This window comes from Diprion similis, chromosome 1 (genome assembly GCF_021155765.1).
Source record: "Diprion similis isolate iyDipSimi1 chromosome 1, iyDipSimi1.1, whole genome shotgun sequence".
NCBI lineage: Eukaryota > Metazoa > Arthropoda > Insecta > Hymenoptera > Diprionidae > Diprion > Diprion similis.
Genome location: NC_060105.1, coordinates 7,650,745 through 7,670,966, shown reverse-complemented (window position 1 = coordinate 7,670,966; position 20,222 = coordinate 7,650,745). Strand labels below are relative to the sequence as shown.

Here is a 20,222-nt window from a genome sequence, read left to right as displayed (position 1 = left end):
GAGCTGCAGACGTCCTCCAGCCGTCAGGTCGTGCAACTCTCAGACTTAATTACCATTTCAACGAATTATCCCCAGAGAGTAAGAGGCTCGTTAAAATTTCACCAATCCCGTACGAACGATGGAAGATGCAGGATCGTGCAACTAATTCAGCGACATGTCGCAAGAGTTGGGCCGTGAAGTCGCAGCAGCGTTGCATAAATATGAAAATTTTTGGTAGGGTTGAGGTGCATTTTAGAGAAATGAGAAATTTCCAACAACGTACGTGATTCCGCGAGAGCCGTATGGCGAAACTGGAGAAGATAAGGGTGAACCGATAATTTCGAAACCCTCTCGACCTCGTCGTCAGCGCAGCCGAGTAAAGTGGCGCTGGCGCCGCTAACGAAACACTCCTCAAGGGTTTCCCGAAGGGGTTCGGTGGGTGGGAAAACAAAAGGTTAATACGACAATTTGCGGACTACTACGTCGCTTTGTGCGGGGATGTTCGCCATCTGCAACGGCGCGGCGCGAGCGAAGCGTGCGTGAGCAAAGCTATGAACCGAACCACCCTTTAACGAGAAGCGGAAACGTCATCGAGCGACAGAAGCCGAGACGATACATAGTTGTGGGTTTATTGTAGGTATTAAAGGCCAGGAAACAAAGATAGGAGAGACCTTCGAGTTCTGTTCTAGCCTGATATTGTCGAATGAGGTTCCACTGTCATACGGACAAAGCCAGGAGGTTGAAGTTAGAAATAAACGTTGACGTAATGAATCATACGAAAAAATTCATCCCTTTGGAATTTTATAACGGTTTCGAACGAGTTGGCTTTTCAAATTACGAGCACATTGTGCTTCGTTGAGGTTTAACGAATGTCAGGGAATCCTTGAGCTGCGAAGAACGATTTTTCGTAAACATGCATCGATACGCCATAACGTTACTGACTTCAACCCCTGGTAAAGAGATTGTTCATTATTCCGTCATTTATTGCACGCAGTTTTTGCAAATTTCTGACTTGGACGTAATTCGGAAATGCAAGTCGAGTCGATGGATTGGACGAGAACTGGAATAATTCACACCGACGACATAGAATACCGTCCAAGTTTCGGAATCTATTCCATCGAACAGAGTGTAATATATTTAAAGGGTAGAATGCACTTGGGCGATATTACTTTTTTCTCATCGATATCAAATTTTCAAGGATATGGGGTAAAAAGGAATATATAAATCTTTGAATTAGATACTATTCTGTTTTTCTATCGGAAAGAAGATGAAATATTCTTCCATTAATTTCTGGGCTCAGTTAAAACAACTTACAAAGTACATTAAGATATATAAGATATTCACCCTTTCCTTTCGCATCAATCGGTATAAAAAAGAAATGAGTATACTGACAAATGATATTATTATACCCACGTCTCTACATCAATGCGTAACGATGGAGAGAAAGAGAGAGAGAGGGAGGGTTTGCGACCACGGCTCGAGGGGAAAAGGGGCCAATAAAGTCATGTACGACCGGAAGATGGTATCTATACGGATTGAAAACAAACGCGATGTCGGTATATGGAGTGGCGACGAGGCGTGGCAGGAGGAAATGCCGTCCTATTATGTGCCTGCCATTTATAAATAGTGTATTGATAGGTAGCGAGGCTAATCATAGCGTGACTGATGCTTGGCGCAATCTTGTTCTTGCATTTCCAGCCCCGCTAGCTCATTTATCGAGCCGTCGAGCCAGATTTGGCTCTCTGGTTTGTATATTTAAGTAGGTATCGCATTGTAGTGCCAATACGGTGGCAGATATTCGCCACTATTTCACCCCCGAATAATTTAATGCCCGGCTGTCTATACTTATTATATCCCCGAAGGCATTACTTTCGCTAATTTGATTTCCCCAAATGTAGGCAGGTACGTAGAGTATAAGGTAGGGATGTATGTATCGGAATATATACGGATTCGATACGTGGATCGATAAAAGACTAATGATATTTATTGTACCGTATATAACGCAGCGCAGCACCGGTGGAGTATTTTTTTTTTTTTTCATTCTCTTTATTTAATTTTTTTTTTTTTTTTTTTTTCAAACGTCCTACGTAATATCGCACAGATTTTCATCAGTTCGCAACTGCGTCTTTTGATGAGATATGATTTGTATTTTGCGTATCGAGCTGAAAAATCTTTTATATAACTGGATAATATTTTTTTTTAATATATTTTAAGAGAACGTAAGTTCGCGTAATTATACATCCGATTGAATACACTGTAAGAACGTGACTTCATCCATGCTAAAATATCTCGTTCTTTCTCGCTTTTTTTTTTCTTTTTCGTTGGTATAAAAATTACCTTCTTTTCTCTCCATGCCAAGACTGGATTCATATTTTGAAAGTAACTCAGCGTAATATGGGTATTTTTTTTTTTTTTTTATTTTAAATATCATTTTGCCAATATTCATCCTTGAAATATCTTATGCGTGTTGCGTTTTTTTTTTTTTTTTTTTAAACGCACAATTATTTCCCTCAACATATTAAGTTGATAGAAAATTTCGATATTAACTTCTACAGTATAGTTGTTTTTCATAATTCTTGTTAGCGGTTTCCCGAGCTTCCGATTATTCTATAATTAACTGGTGATCACCATATAAACTTGAACACAGAAAATTACTTATATTTTATACACAAGCACATGGAGAGAAAGCGAGAGAGAGATTAGATTAGATTAATATTTATTTCGGCCTCAGGGCACCGCCCCATCTGGCCGGAAATGATAATTACAGGTAATTTGAAAAAAAAAAAACAAAGAAATAATAATAATTTACAGTAGTAGTATAACAATAGTAACAAGCGGTGATCAATGATAATATGTATAAACGATAGATAGACAAAAATGATGATGCACAAACGGAGATATTTATAAGAATAGATCATAAAAATACTCAAGGCTAGGAATAACGAAGGAACAATAATAATGGTTACCATTATAAGTACAGAGCAATGACAATAGAGAGAGTGAGAGAAAGGGAAAGAGAGAGAGGAGGGTGTATAATGCGTGTAATTATAACTAATGACATCAATTTCGGTGGTAAGTTTTGCGGCGACGGCGTAACGGTAATCAAAATGTCATTAAATAGGTCCGACCGCGATATTCGTAGATGAAAACGTGACCGACGACGTCGGAAGGTACTGCATAAATTACATAATTAATAACATCGATGTAAACAAGTTGGTAGTTTTTATTTGTTAAGTTTAAAATAGTTTTTTCCAGAGCACCTTAACCTCCCGATTAAGTCGGTTGATCGAGGGAATTTTTCGTCAAAATTTTATTCGTATATACGAGCTTTTATAATCGACTTTTAATTTCACCGAATCCGATAGGGATAATCGGCTGTACAGGTTATACGCAGAAGGGTGTGTATGTGCGCTTTTCGCAAAGTCCTATGTACACATCGGGTATACATTATATACAACTATATGTATATGTATACCTACGACATGTAACAAATTTCCATTTCACAAAGCCTCAAGTACCTAAGAGCTCGTCCGGTCGAGCATCAATTTGCGAGTTAATTATGCGGGTCGGTATTTTTTCAAATGGGTCGGCGAAAAAATTAACAACGCGACTAATAGGAGAGAAGGGTTGAAAGTATACGAGGGGCACAGTGCTCGTCAAATGTCGGGTGGAAAAGGAGTTTCAATTGTCACGATTTATATATATGTATGTGGTATATATATATATATATATATACGAATCCTGCAGAGCTTGGCGAGGAAAAAGGAGATGATGAAAAAAAAGAGAGAAAACTAAGTTGGATAAAAGGAAAGAGAAAGAGGAAATGGAATAATTTAAAAGCTCCTGAATATTCAACTACGCGGCTTATGACTCGAACGATTTCGCCATAATATGTATACGTACGTAACGAACACGATTGCTAAGCACTTCCGCAATCCTGAGGTGAAATTATAACCGGGGATTAACGAATCTCGCAGCACGCGAAAACAATTTTAAAAGATTACGAGCGCGAAATTCCCCCCCTTTTCTCACTTTTCAGTAAAGCACCGGAAAGTCTCGGACTTCGGCGCATTACGCCCTGCTCGAGTCCCTTTTCATTTTACGATTTTCCAGGTATTGAACATCTCACGACTGTCGCCGATAAAGGATCCGCAGCCTTTTATGTAGACATAAACACACACGTGGACATATCGGTACGTTCTTCTCTCTCTCTCTCTCTCTCTCTCTCTCTCTCTCTCTCTCTTCGCTGAAAATGGCATGAAACCTTTACGATGGGGAAGAAAAATAACACACCTCTGTGCTCCTCGAATGAACGTGCAGAACATTGTCAGCTACTAGGGTGTACAAAACCGGAAACAAGACGCGAGGTAGAAAAATAAGAATAAGACAGCTTTTCGTTCCTGCACGTAAAAGCTCGCTGCGAGTTCAAAACTATTTGAAATTCCACACGGTTGTTGGATGCAAATCATTTAGAGGGCATCGTAACGTGTCGGGGTGTCTAAGCTGAGGCCGTTTGAGTTGCTGGTAAGCAACCGTAATACGAAGACGAACACATTTTTGAACAAGGTTTTGAGAGGGCAAAAAAGCTTTGAATTATAAATCAATGTCGATGGATGTAGAACGGCAAGAAAATTGTATGACAATCGACCGAGAATCTTAGAAATCGTCAGTTTTTTAAAAGAAAAATGTTTCTCAAGGGCGTCTTTTTGGTAAAATTCAAATTTAATATCTTATAAGACGTGCAGTAAGAATCCTAAAAAATTAGAATAATATATGAGAAACGAAATGCATCTCCAGGATGAAAGAATTTTTTTCGCATCGGTTGGGTTAGAACCGGTCCGATTTCGAGTAAAATCCCGACATTTCGTTCGTTTAAAAATCCCCTAATTTCTGTAACCACCGAGTATCGACTGACCCGTCATTTACCCCCCCAAAAAAATTACAAATCTCGCGAATTACGATTCATCCAAACCCCAAATAAATCCATGTCGAAATGGTACCAAGCGCCTTGAAATGAACTACGTTGATACGATTGGTGGGAAATCGCATCGCCTGCTGTTCGGGAACGTGAAGTTATCAGGGCTCGAACACACACTGCAGCTATCGGATATCTTACGTCAGAGGTGCAGCGTGCATCGCAGGTCGCACCTATCCTGGACACGTGATCGGGTTCCCACTGTGCCGGTGAAACGGTTTGAATTAATCGTTTTGGGTCAGCGCTAAATGGTAGCAAACGCGGCTACACAAACCAGATGCTACGTGCACCGTTCCCATGATTTAGTTCCCTAAACGTTGTTTAAATATATATATATACATATGCATTATACATATATATACATTCCCGATGCTCTCGCGCTGCAGAGAATATAATCCTGCAGCTGTGCGCGTGTGGAAAACGTTTGAATTTATTATTTCCCGTAACTCGGGTGCTGCAGGATTTTTCACGAAAATTTTATATTCCACCGACACCTTCGTTCCGCTACAGATTCTCACAATTAACGAGCCATTAATTATACCAGCAAAAGCTCTCAGGGTGAAGGAATTCATTCCCGGAACAATACCGTCGTTCATTATACGGAGCTGGATGAATTTCATCTTTTATAAACACCCTGAAAGCTCCTTCCATCCGTGTATTATGTGTACAGCGCGATCAACGGATATTCGCGAGGAAGATGAGCCGCAAAATGTTTCACGAACAGTTCACTAGACGCTCTTCCGATCTTCGCCAGCGATTCAGGATCGAAATTGGCGATTATTTTTCGATTTTTTCGCCTCACAATTCCGTGAGCAGCTGCTTCAACTCCATGAAATTTGAAAAGAGTCGCCTGCAATGGGCGGCACCCCATTAAGAACGGTGAATAGTCGAGTATCGGGCTTTCTACTGAATTCGCGAAGCATCGAACTTGAAAGGGAATTCTGGCTAGACGTTCGTCCGAAAAACTCATGCAGGGTATACGAAACGTCAACTAAAGATGAAACGCTGTGCGGACGCGTCTCTTCGACAAGTTTCAAAGAATCTAGGAAATTTGGAAAAAAACCGAAGCGCCACGCTCGGCTGAATTCGCCCTCTTTTGATTGAAGCAGAGATAAAAGTAGTGAGAAAGGTGACGGGAGTTGTGAGATGTAATACATTGAAAACAGCGTAACATAGCGTTAGCAGTAGCTTCAAAGGCGCTTTTACATGTCTTATAAAGTTTTCATCCTTTTCAGGCTTTTTTGAATCGGAGCAATAATTTCTTCTTACGTTTTTCTTATCTTCATTTTCCTTCACTAGAACAAGGTCTAGCTATAAACATTGGTTCTTGGCTGAAAAAATTTCTTCCAAAGTAGGGCAGGTATATATATACTTTTGATTCGACAAAAAATTCAGTGCAGACTTTCTGACGGCAAGAAAATAGGAGTAAAACTATTTCTCTAATGTGGATCTCAGATTCTGGATTACTGCCACTCTCAGCATCCCACGTTTGTAGCCAGACAGATGCACTAATCGACAGATAAGCTGCCCAAAAGTCACGTCCTTCAACGTACGCAATCGTCCAAGTCAAACGCTATCTCTAGTCCGGGTCTCAATGAGATTAAACACTCTCAGACGCAGTTGTTCGTACGGAAATGAAAAATACACACGAAAAGATAAAATATTGTAGAATTTGCTACGCTGAATTCATACATGAACAGAACTTTTTTGGAGTTAAATCTGCATCAATTGTGGCAAGATTTGCAAATCCGATAATACGAGTTACAAAACCGATAGCAAGAATTTTTCGCGGGACAAATTTTGCCCTTTTCTCAGAGACTCGATATTAGATTTTTATCTGTCAACTGATGATGAATGACGTTTATTCTGATAAAAATTTACGTGCGTAGAGAATATATAGGCGAGTCGTATTTACATTAATTTGTAAAGTCGAGTCTCATTTCGTGCCGATTCAGTACCTACTTACATGAATCGAAGGCGAGGCTCTGATGAATAAATGATTCATTCTTTCCGGCGGTGCAGGTGCTGGTGGATTTCGATTAAAAGTCCCCCGGGGTGAGGGGAGTGCGTTTGTCGAAAAATAATGGCCAGCAATGAAAGAATGGAGCGGGCACGAGGTTCGGGATGAAAATTACACACTCGACGATCAGCGAGTGAAATGAAAATGCAATCCCTGAGATTAATGCGACCCGGGAATGAAAACCTTCCAAGGGCTAATCGGGCTCTTTCTAATCTTCGAGAACCCACATTTGTTGGTAATTGTATCCGATTGCCAGGCTACCATTCCTCAAGAACCCCATCGAGCTCTCTAATCTCACACGTAAAGCACCGCCGCAGCAAAGATCTAGAACCCGTGATTCCGAAAGTAAGGAATCGGCGAATCGTGAATCGAGTCCAGCGATTTTGCACAAGTCGGCAAATAATTCGCTATACATAGCGAGTCGAACCGTCGCGCCGATATAAATCACCGGAGGTTTTCGAATCCGGATCGGTTAACTTTCTCCCTACTAGGTCGAGGTAATAGAAATCGAAGTCTACACTTTTTTCCGAGAGGGCTGAAAGATTCTTTTTCTCTTCAAACAAGTCTGATCTGCTTCGGTCAATCTGTAGGGGACCTTAAGGACGAGTTCTCTCACCAAAGGTTGATAAAAATCACCCTTCTTTCCGTAGCTGCAAACGAGAGGGACACTTTGCTCCGCTAACTGGAGTGGCAGTTTTTTTTTTCGCCTCAAAGACTAACCGAAGTCGATCGTCCCGCTTACGATGTCAAATTATTGTCTTCAGAAAAATCGCGACTTATTGTCAAACGCACGAATTCTTATATACCTTATCGATATTCGTTTATCCTGTGATATGTTCTGTCAGATCAAGTTTTTTTTTTCCTTTCTCCTTTTTCTTCTTTTACCGCATCACTGTGATTGACATTTTTCCAAATTATATTGAAAAAATCAAATTTTCACCGCAATAGAAACTTGATTTATTACTGACCGGAAAATCTTGGGCGTTTTTATAACTACGATGATATTAAGGGTTGAAGTTTGGGCGATACGTCAACGTTAACTCCGGTCGGAAAGTCAGCGGAAAGCAAAACGCTTTCGCATACCCAAAAAAATGATTTATCCTAGGATGAAAATTTTTTTCATTTCTCAACGAATAATTGAAAAAAGAAAACAACGTATAATCAAAAAAATGTCTCTTGATAAAAATACAATCTAATCCTAACACAGCTTTGCCTGAAAATTGACAGTCTTATACATAGATATATTCTTGACACTTCGCATACCGTATACAGAGAAATGAATTTCAATATCGTTCGAGATTTGACTAAAAAGTGCATCATGTCAGCGACTCTTAGGTAATCAAATCAAATTTTATTTTTCATTCGATGGCAGCAGCGCTTTAATGACCGTCCGTATATCACACGATTCTCCAAAGGTGAAATAAATCTCTAATATCCAGCTAATTTTTGCCCCCCCCCCCCCCCAACCCCCTTATAATTCCAGTAAATTATATTCACGTACATATCGATGAATATTTCAACCAACCAGCCAGCGTGGTATTCAAAGCGCGCGAATGATCGGAGCGAAATCCGCGTTGATGATCCGCTCCTGCAAGCCGAGGGGAATGAATCGTTGATTACCCGCCGTAGCGGAACGTCCGCGTTGCAAAGCTTGTGAAGTTTGAGCCACAGATGGGCCGGCATAAAAGCTCATCTTAATTGCAATCTACCACGCAACGCGAGGACTGACAAGCCTTGTGCTTGCGGCCCAAGTCGTTAATGCTGCTGCAGCAGCCGGTTGCTTATGCGGCGAAAACACTCCGGCAGGTAAACCGCATCGGCAGCAACAAGGTCCGCGCTGAGGAAGTTGCGGTGAATTATTAACCGAAGCAACAGTCGCAAGAGTTCTTCGAATCGACGTTACGCAAGTGACGTAAGCTACATTTTTTTTTTTTTAATGAAACGTATCGTGTGGGTTGAGGATCGAGGAGAGTGAGGAATGGGAGGTACATGAGACGGAAAACAAGATACCTTTCGTTTTTATCTTATTATTTTATCGCAAAGGTGTGCGGCGGAACCGAGGAGGAAAAAATCTATCCGGGACGATCCAATTTCTATATACATACACGAGTATACATGTATTTATCTCATGAGCTATATTATATTATTCCGTGATACGCTCAGCTTGCAGCTCGAAATCGAAACCTGATTTTACATCGATAATTCACAGGCTTATATGTATAATCTATTCCCTCAACCGCCGGACACTCGATGTTTTATTACAACTGATCGTCTGTAAAATTGCATTGTTTGACCGATTAAGATGAAGTTTTCTCGACCATCGTATGATTATTTTTATTTAATATTTTATTACTCGGAAATTGTTTATCTGTCGATTCCGGGGGTGGGAAGTATGCCTTGAAAATTAACGACAATCTTAATATCCATCGATAATCTTTGTCGTGGAATTTTTTCTTCACTAATAAAAGACTCTGATTTGACATGTAAGTGTTTAGATTTCGTAGGAAATCCAAACTAAATACAGCTCTCACGTAAGACACGTTAATTACCGTTACATGCTGTTTTTGGTTGACCTGACTTGTTATCCGAGGAATTTGGTCACTCGTAATCAAAAACAGTGCGTGTGTGTGTGTGTGTGTGTGTGTGTGATAAATGGAAATGATGGCGATCCGACGCAACGGTCTTCTCGAGTAAATACGTTACAGCTCGTCTATAATCTAAAGTACAACCTTCCGACATCAGAATGCAATCGGATTGATAGCTTCGTCATTTCCTTCGGTAAAACGTTATTGACTTATCTCTCAGAAATTTGTAACGTAAGGATGTTTTTTAGGGGCGTGATTTGGACGCGTGGCGAATTCAATCGTACCTCCCACGCATGGTTGTTGGAATTTTTCTGACGTGCGTCGGTCTGATTCGAACGGAACTCGATTAGCCGAAATGCCGGATCGCACAAATAGAAATGAAATAAAAAGTTCGTGGAGATGATTTCAAGTAATAATAATACGTAGCCATTCATTTTTTCTTTTTTGCATAATATTGAGAACACAATTTTTCAAGAAACTCGCAACGATCACTCTTCTCTGGTAAGTAATCAATTGCCTTGATTTCTTATTTGACAAAAATCATATGAATCACATTTATGTTTAAATAACGTGTCTCAAGTTTGCTTGAAAACTTTGTGCAAGTCTGTTCAACAAAAATTGCCTGCGTCGAAAAAATGGATTGGAAAAAAATTTGCCCTCAATTTTATCACGACCAACGCTTGAAAACGCATTGAACTCAATCAACTACAGTTATAAAATAACTTATAAACACTCTTTCCAATCGACATGATCATTGGTCGGAGTTCTGTATTTGTAAAAAAAATTTTTAGTTTCAGTGACGTGTTTCTTGAAATTCGTCTTTGGTTAACTAAAGTTTGAAAATTATTTCCTTGCTTTCCCTCTTTTAGACGGGGTATAATTATCCGCTGAATATCTCTAATACCTAACATAACAGCAATCTGCCTGACCTTTGTCCATATACATATATACTGTACCTACATAATATCAGCTTAGACGTATACATATATTACAACTAAATTTTCGTAGTCGTTGCATGCGGGCCAACATTTGTCCACCGTGTAATTACGGCGGGGGTTGATTTCGTCCCGAGTATCGATTCATTCGCTTTAAATTTTCTCTCAAGCCGTGGATATATTTAGCAACAAATTCAGCACCACCCCTTAATAACATCCCGTTATATATAACATACGAGGGAGGTCCAGGGAGTGAGAATGCATGAGTGACTTTCGAAATCATCCCGCACGGACAGACTCCGCGAAACTCTCTCGAGGTGTGGATAAACTTTGCATAACTATTCTCTAATCCCGCGTGGCTACCGCGCCTCGAAGTTACGCCTCGTGAAAGCTCGAGTCCCGTGCGAAAACTAATATCGCTGGTATTCTGCGTGATAACGTTGAGGCGTAACCGTGCGCAGCACCCTCGAATTTACAATCTCGTTATAATTCAACCCTGGGTAAAAACCGCCTTTGGAGGGAGAAATTAAGCTCGAACTAAAGCAAAAAAAAAAAAAAAAAAAAAAACTCAAGGAGTCGGGGAAAAATTAGTTTGTAAAAAGAAAAGGAGAAAGAAAAAATCAACGACCTGCCCCGAAAGCTGGCCGAGTGTTGGACGTGCGGCGTAAAACCCGGCCGCCTTGCAAGCTCCAACGGTGAGGTTGATGTTATTAATGGAAATAAAATTCGCTTCCCTGACAAAGTTAAATAATTCTGTTTGAATATCTCCGCGGGCTCTTACTTCGCAAGGAAGACTCGGATTCACTCTCGCGATTCGCTAGCTTCTTTCAACATGCCGAAGAAGGGCAAAAAAAAAACAAAAAAAAAACCAACACTTGCGCCTTTCTCAATTGAATTGAAATTAAATTTGCAATAGTGTTTCTCGGGATAAGCAATTCTCTTTATATCGTTACATCAAGGCTTTGACTCTTCCTTATGTATAGAAAGTTTCTAAACCTGTGAATCAGAATAATTGCTCTCGAACGACGGAGTTATTTCTTCATTTTTACGTTAGTTCACGAGTCGTTGCACACCGCCCGTTGTTTAAGTACTCGTAAAACGATTATAAATGGCAGAACGACCGGTGGATACCGAACGGCGTTAAAGCTCGCGAGAATTTGGTATTATAGTTAGAGCGTTGCGTTGGTACGTGCTGTGCATGCGACAGGTGTGTTCTCGGTTGTACTTTACGCTAGATATATAATCTGTAAATTCATGTAATGGTAGATGAAAACTGACCTTCGTTCTTGTTGTTGCCGATCAATATCTCTGTATCTTCGAAGTCTCCCTCCTTCAGCAAGTCCAGCGGATGTTTAGGAAGGAATTTCCCGTCGATGGTCGGCGCGGATGGGAATCCAAGAATGCCCCAATAGGTGTTCCACTGCTGAACGGATATGGTCTTGGCGTCGACGGACCTCATGCAGGCCATAACGCGCGACGGATTGTCGGCGAGCATGGTCGAGTTGCAGTTGCAATCGTCGACGAGAACGCGGGCGACGTCGTGGGCCTTCTCGCCGGTCATGTAGCTCCAGGGAGCGTTGAGGGTCCCACTCTGGAGGATCCCTCGTCTCACGAGTCCTCGCGTCACCGGCGAAATCAGATGCAAGGATACGGACCCACCGCCGGCAGACTCTCCGAACAACGTTATCATGTCGGGGTCGCCGCCGAAGGCTGCGGCGTTGTCGCGCAGCCAACGGATGGCCAGGGCCTGGTCCCAGAGTCCCATGTTCCCCGGGGCCTCCTCGCTGTTCGTGAAGTGGTTGTTGAGGTAGAGGAAGCCGAAGGCTCCGACCCTGTACTGCATCGACGCGACGATCACGTCGCTGGTAGCGGCCATTATGTCGGCGTCGTAAATGTCGAGGGTGGAAGTACCGCTCATGTAGCCTCCGCCGTAGATCCAGACGAGGATCGGCACCTTGGACCTCTCGGTTCCGGGTGGCTCGGCGCCCTTGTGCCGCAGCCGCAGCTTCTGCGGGACCCAGACGTTGAGGTAGAGGCAATCCTCCGAAATGTTGGTGTTCGGGTTCCACATTTCCTCGCCTTCGAAGCCCGGGAAGTACTCGTACCGCTCCTGGTAGCAGCTGTTCGGCAGCGACGTCGCCTCCAGCACACCGTGCCAGGGGTCGATCGGCAGCGGCTTCCGGAACCTCAGCGGGCCCACCGGTGGCTTGGCGAACGGGATGCCGTAGAAGACGTGGACCTCCCGGCCCAGCACCGACCTCGACAGGCCCCGCACGAGGCCACTCGTCGTCTCGACCACAAGAGGGTCGTCGTGCACCCCCCGAGAGCCTCCGGCTCCGGCGAGTTCACCCCCCAGGTAGAGGAGGAGGCGCAACAGGAAAGCCACCCTCGACGCGGGCGTCATGATCACTCGGACGATGCGATTAGTCTCAACTTGGAACGCTTTTCAAGCTCGTCGCAGGCTCGGATCGGCTACTCCATCGCCTCGGGGTCCTGGCCAAGAATCGGAACGGAATGTGTGATCGGCACTCGGCACTCGGCTAGCTTGCTTCAACTTCTATTATACTCGACACGCGGATGCGAAAAGCCTCCCGGCAGCCAGCGTGCCGCGGTGCACGGGGTCGACTGACTGCCGAGCATGACGGAGCCTCGTCGAGAGCGCAGGGCGCGGGCGCCCCCTGAGCAGCAGGAAAACCACCGAGCAACTCGGCGTCGCGACGACGACGACGACGACGACGACGACGACGACGACGACGACGACGGTTCGAGAGCCGAGCGTTGAGCAAATTCCGACTGACATGCACAGGATTATCCGCACCGACCTTCCTTCCTTCCGCGTTTTACTTGCAAAGTTCCGGCCACTCGAGCTTGAAAGCGTGCAAGTCGGTACTTGTGATGACCGACACTGTCTTTAATTTGACGAATCTCACCTCACCGGCCGAGGCTAGATGGAGAATGAAGAGTTCGACTTCTTGTCAAACGGTGACTAATTCCGTCTCGGATGTGATACAACGACGACTGCAAGTGATAAGCCGCACGAGTCGATGCTGTGCCAAACATACGTCGACGAATCTCCGTAAAAACGTCGAGATCAAAACAACGCCGAAATAGAAAATCGATATCGTACGTGTGTAGGTTGTGATCCGGTCGACTGGAACTGATAACCTAGCGCTTATTCCGCCGGAAATACGACCTCTCTATCATTCTCCGATTAGCCGACTTCACTTTCTGCCAGCAATAAGTCAAACGTCGACTGACCCCGCGCGTTGCTTGGCTTGTGTTCCGATCAACACTGCGGATCCAAGAAACGGTCACTCTTCGAATTGCTGACAGCAACGCAATCGATTTTACCCCTTCTTATCGGCTCGGTTTCACCTGTCTGCTAATGTACTCGATGTTTGGAATCGAACGACCTTTAGCTCTGTCGCCTATCGAGAGACCAACAACAACAACAACACCGCGTCACGCTTCGCTCGTCAGTGCGTGTGTGTTTGTGTGCGTGTGTTTGTGTGTGAATCACGATGTATTACCTAACAACAGAAGCTAATCGAAACACAATGAGAATACTCGATGCCTTAAGGTGGTGGCTCTTTGCCAAATAATGGACGAAACATTTTGCGTTCTGTTTATTCTTTCTCAGTCTCAATCGCCGTTCATTCGCATTAATTTCTCTAGTAAGGTGATTAATTTTTAAGGTAAGTAGAGGGTGCCGAAAAGAGAATCCGATGTTCAGGTGCTGCGGTCAACCGAGGCGACAATTGAGTCTGGCCAATTGTTGAAGAAGAATCATATCGTCTGATCGAGCGATATGGCGAGCCGCGCTTGTCCAGCTCGCTTGGTTTAAGACTTAACGAGCAACTTCCGCTGACAATTGCTCGGTCACCAATTCGTGAGTTGCCTCTGATTACAAGTACGGCCCGCATCTTGTTATCCGATGCAGTTGTCAAATTGTTTTTAATATAATCCGCTTACTGGACAATTGACTCGCCTATACATATACATATATATATATATATATTCTTGGGCACCTAGCTCTGATTTTCTCACTGCGTTGTTTGCTCTTCCTGAGATTTCATCTAATTGGACTACGAAAAATTTGCGAGTATCTTTTTTGATTTTTCAAGATTTTTGCGGAGTCTATGATCAGACGATCGGCTAATCGCGCTACCTTTGCTAATTTCATTCGCAAAATAATATCGCGGAACGGTTTATAGCGGAGTGCGTTTCGGTAGCTTTCTCAATCACGACACAGGCCGATAGTTACGTGCCGAGAATGCCGGCGAAGCACCGACAGGTACAATCAGACTTTGGCCGAGTGTCCTGCAGTGGCTATCGAATTGTTTTTAGAGCTCCGGGTAATTGCGAACCTCCAGTAAAACGGCAATTCAGTACGATCTGTGCAATTTTGCCGATAAGAGAGGGAAGACCTTGAGAAGAGGAGGATAATGATCGGGAGACACCCTCGGGGTTAGTAAATGTAAGAGAGAACCAGTCGCTGCGGGTTGAACCGATTTCACAATCCAATTATATCAAAGAACTGGGGCTTAAAATGTTTTCGTATTAATTGGAACTCATTTGAATACCTCTCGCGGCCTGGTGACAAAAACCTCGGTGACGGGAAAATATGACGACGCGGATGTCGAGAAGATGAGATTTGCTTAACTTTGACTCTCGAGCAGATCGTAAAAACAACGATTGTCTGTCTCCTTTGTTCCCAGTGAGGAGAAAAAATTATTCCCCGAAAGCAGTCGCGACTGCGAATTTTCCTCCGGATTCTGTTCGCGCGGAATTCACGCTCTGCTCCGACGTTGGTTTAATAACTTTGAGAGAATAGGTCGGATGTGTGAAGCTGTGGCAACGCCGTGGTTAGAATATTGAAATTTGTAGTTGATCAGGGGTTTCCCATCCCTTGGCAAATTTACTCGCACGGGCGGACGAACTCCGGGAATCCAATCCGGCTAGATTAACCTGCTAGCATCCCAGGATTCAACCCGTTTTTTCTCACGAAATTCAGATTCTCAGGATACGGAAGAAAATTATCGATCCGGTGTAAAATCACCCTCCGACTATACTAATAAGATTTCTAAAATCCCAAGAGATTTGTTAAAGACACTATTAAATTTCTTTACAGCTAATGAGCTGTTCGTCAGGAGAAAATTTCAATTTTTCAACTTTCTTCAGTCGAAAAAGTCAAGAATTTCATTTACCGAAAAATTTGATCTCCCGGAAATTTATGAAACTTCAACGTCAACTTGTTCTTATAAAAACTGATTGTGACACGTCCTCGACCCCGCGAGTATGCATTAAGTACTGCATGATTGAAAAGTTTACCGCATGACGTACTGAATTTGGAACCCACCCGAATAACCATTTCCAGGTTTAATTTTACCGAGCGTCTAACGATCGGCGGTTGAGCGGATCGAGGAATAGAAAGCAGCGGTAATTGGGTGGAAATAGATCCCGAGGATCCGACTCATGGGTCATTATTTACGTCACCAGACGTCGAGCTGGATTGAAAAGAAGCCAACCGCGGTTCACCCGACATACATACAGGAAGCTCTTGCCTTCAGTCTCAGCCCGTTTATATAGGTATCGTTAAATTTGTACCCCGAAGAAGTCACCACAGGTACAAGCTGCGGCAAAATCGTTGAAAAGAATTTTTGACAAAAGAAAAGAAAGAATGAAAAGTGAATGGTAGAACGATTTTCATAAATTTTGATCCAATCTTCCGATCGAGATCGATAAAGAAAGGATAGATGGGGACGAGGATCGATCCCTCGCTCCGTTTGCATCCTGATCCTTAACCCGGCTTCGCATGTTTTCGTACAAGACTCCAATTATCATTTAGACAAGAGGCTAATTATTTCTGGAAAATTACTAACGAACCTGCAGCCGCTCACCCCTTCCACCGTTCTTTAGCCCCCGGCACTCGAGTTCACGTACATCTGCAGTACCGACTTAATTCCCACCTGACCTTTGGCTGCGAGGAACCTGAACTTGACGGCAACGCGTCAATTATTTTGCGAAAAAATTCCGGCCAACCGAATGCCTGCTTTATATATTTTCGACTTCCGTTTTCCCCTTTTGAAACGCGAGTGACGTGGGCGAGCTGCGAGGCGAAGGCGAGAGCTTGCGGTCCACTTGACGGATTTTTAGCCCCCGGGCGGTTGCCAAAAATTGGAGGGCCTCAAGAGCGATGACCTTTGTCTCGATTCTCGAGGGCGGCTTTGTCCCCCTTTGTAACGAATGCCTTCCAGCACTCGACTCGGTACCTGCAGGATGCACGCCTCGAGCCAGGCTCAACCCGGACTGGAGATTCGGCGGAAATCGATATCGCGGGACCTGCCACGTGTCTGAAGCGGGTGACGAGGACTCTCGCTTCGCCCCTGGCTTTCCCAAAATCCACCCACCGCCGCGCAAATCAACGCCCACTACTCCGAATTCACGCACGCACATTCATCCCCCTCGAGAGGGTGGCTGCGAAGCTTTGTTGACTTTGTCGAGTGACAGTCCGTTGTCGTGTGAGTGCGCGTGGAAATCAGTTTTGGCTTTGTCTAGGAAAATTGTGGTGAAATATGCGAAACTCTCTTTTAAATTCGAGCTTTTAAGAACCTTCGAACGATTCATAAGTCAAGGCTTGCAAATTCTCGATCACTTAAAATCCTTTACTTGGATCTGAGATGGTTGAACGTCTCTTGCAGTGAATTTTTAAAGGAAATAATTATGTCAACAAAACAGGCAATCGCAAATTGAAACCACAAGGCTTGTTACCAGTTCATCGGATGACCAGCTTGAAACAAAAAATCGGCATCGAAGCTCTCATTTATAATTTCGCCATTTAATTCCATACAACATTTCTACGCACTGAAACCAAATTTCAAAATATCAACTCCGATATCCCGACCTCAGAGATGAAGAAACGAAAGTAGCAGATTATTTATCGTGACCTTAGGTGAAGAATCAGAGAGCGACGAACCCCCCGCCTTTTCCTCGAGGCTTGGGGCGATCTTGCAGGACCTTTAAGGATGACAAAGCGGAAGCGACGTCTACTTGTTGCGTCGTACGCCTGCGTGGCTCGCAACCCCCGACGTTATTATACTTTTAGGGGTGACGTCGAAGGCCTGGAAGGTTTCGAGGCGGGCGGCCTTCGACGGCGCACTTAGTTTGCCCCGATTCTCACCCTTCTGGCAAATATTTGTCCACTGGGAAGGGGCGCGCGATAAAACGCGAGTATAAGACCAACCATATCCAGCGATACCTCCGCAGGTTACACCTGAGCCGCCCCAGCGAACCAATTTCGCTTTTTCGCCGCTTCCAATGTGGGAGACAAATATTTTCCTGGAAAAAGGAAGAACGCTGAAATAGCTTGTATTAATCTTGGCGGGTAATTACTTCTATCAATTAGGTTAAACGACTTGTTGTCATTTTTAACGCAACTTTTAAGGCTTCCGAATAACATGGGTGGAAAATGCGGTTCACGGAAGTCTCGCTTTTTGGGTAAATCGTACAGCGCGTGATGACATCGAATAACCGATATATTTAAAAGCTGAAACGTATGCCTAATGCCCGAAGCATGCACATCGTCGGCTTATCTGGCTGAACTGCGTTCCGCACTTTAAAGACAAACTTTCACTTAATTCTTGCCGGAATCGCGAGACTGATGCCAAGGCCTTCCAAAAACCTACACTTAGGTCAGTCACCCTCGATTCGAAGGAACTCATCAACAAACCTAGAATCGTTTACACCCTGTTGCCTATACTAGTGTTAAAACGAATTTCATTGCGACTGATTTTCATCTGGCGCCGCCGAGGTGAAGTAGATACTTTGCCTGATACGTTGCAGTAAGTTGGTAAAAATTTAAACGATTTCTCACGCGGGGCTTTTCAATTCACGCGGAATGGGTTACACCTGCCAGACATTGATTATCGCGTCAGGCGTCGTAGAGTGAGAAAGATCGAAGGGTGAGATAGGCGGGGTAATTTAAGCTATGCCTGCCACATCACTTTACACACATTCTCTTATAACCGGAGCTCTATCCTACGGAGGTTAGATTAGAATTTCCTCGACGATGATGCAGCTAGATATTTATTCTTAGACTTTATTTTCGCTCTGGCCCAAGTCCAGCGAATCTCAATTCCCGAAGTTCTCTGAAATTTCGAAAGAATTCAAGGCTCAAGTTGGAAGAAAATTATTCTAATTAAACTCATTTTTGTAACGATTTTTACTGGACAACGTCGCGTTTTTTATTCTTACGAAAACGTGTCTGAAAACACCTTTCGAAAGGTCTAGACAGGCGAGCCCGTCAAGAAAGCATTTACATTGAAACTTACTGTTCGTTAAATCACGTAATAAACGTAAAAAAGACGCTGCAAGCATACCCTACGTTAACTTTTAGTATCTGTGTGGAGTAAAATGACTATAAATCCTAGACAGGCGGCTGTAAAATACACCGCAAACACAATTTTCTCTCAGAGACGAAGCATGTAAGATGTACCAACCTTTGCTATTTTTAATACTTACCAGCCACCATATTATGCACGCAAGAAAAATAAATCTCGGACGAGTTTGCACGTTTTAATAAAACGACGTGAATCGCCATCATTTTGAAATAATAGATAATCCTCGCAACGAGTGGATTGGAATGAATTTCGTGAAAAATATAATCCTATTTTCATTAATTGACGGGAATTAAGCCACAAGGATTTTTTTTCCGGAAATATAAAATCGCAGATATTGAATCCCTTTTGTCTTATTTGAATCACACACACTATAAAAAAATAAATTCTAGTTCTTTGCAGAGCATAAGAATAATAGTTGCATCGCAGCTTATCCTGCACCGAGTTATAATTGCATACGTATAATCCCGAAAAAAACATCGAGGCATTTTATACCGGGTGAATTTTAATTTCTATTCATTCTCGAGTGCGTCTATGCATTTTCGTCGGACTGCTTCAGATTAGGGTAATATTTTTTTCCGCTGCTGGAACAAAGCCTGAACGTTACTTTTAGCGGAATTAAAAATCTTCTCAAAGTATACGTGATTCTCAGCTCATTTTCTCTCCCTTTTAAATTACGTGCATGCAAGAAAATTATAGTATTTCCGGTTTCTTCGCTGCATTTTCAAAAATAATTATTACAGCAAGGTTTGAAAATTAAAGTGGCTTAATTTTAATACGAATAATAACGTATTTGTTTTCTTAGACTTTGGAAGGTCAGTTTCAGCCAACCACTCTTCAACAAAGAGTACAAAAAGTATCTGATTTTTTGATACCCGGTTTTTGGTCGCTATAATGTATAAAAATACAAAACAACCTTCAGTATTTTTTAAGATAATTTAGCGATCTTATACGCGATTCTATCCATACGATATCGTACTTACGAGGAAATTGGTACAAGTATGTTCTTCTTATTGCTAAACGTTTTGTTTAACCCTTTCAGTCGCACATTTTTCACCCCAACATTTTCCCCTGAGTTTCGTTACCCGAGGGTTCTTGAGGTCGCTGGTGACAAATCTGAAATAAGAATTCAATAATTTTTCAATCCAAGATCACGAATCCAATATGCCGAATGAAAAATAGAAAAAACTATGAAAGTTCGACGATTCCGGAGACCATTCGAAGTTGCCAATGAACTGTGACACGACTACGATATAAAAATTTTTGAGATTGGACACCGAGCATTCCACTGCGTCTAAAAGGGTCGAGTAAAAAAAAAGTCACATCACCCGT

General features: G+C 43.0%; 1 protein-coding gene across 1 annotated transcript in view; it reads right to left on the bottom strand.

Moving 5' to 3' along the window:
* The window catches only part of LOC124409521 (acetylcholinesterase), a 92,285-nt gene extending 79,074 nt beyond the window's left edge, over nt 1-13,211 (bottom strand). The window contains exon 1 of the mRNA XM_046887232.1: nt 11,773-13,211. Coding sequence (XP_046743188.1) covers nt 11,773-12,898 — 1,126 coding nt within the window. The 5' untranslated portion in view covers nt 12,899-13,211. The remainder of the gene's footprint in view (nt 1-11,772) is intronic.
* Nucleotides 13,212-20,222: the final 7,011 nt, after the last annotated feature.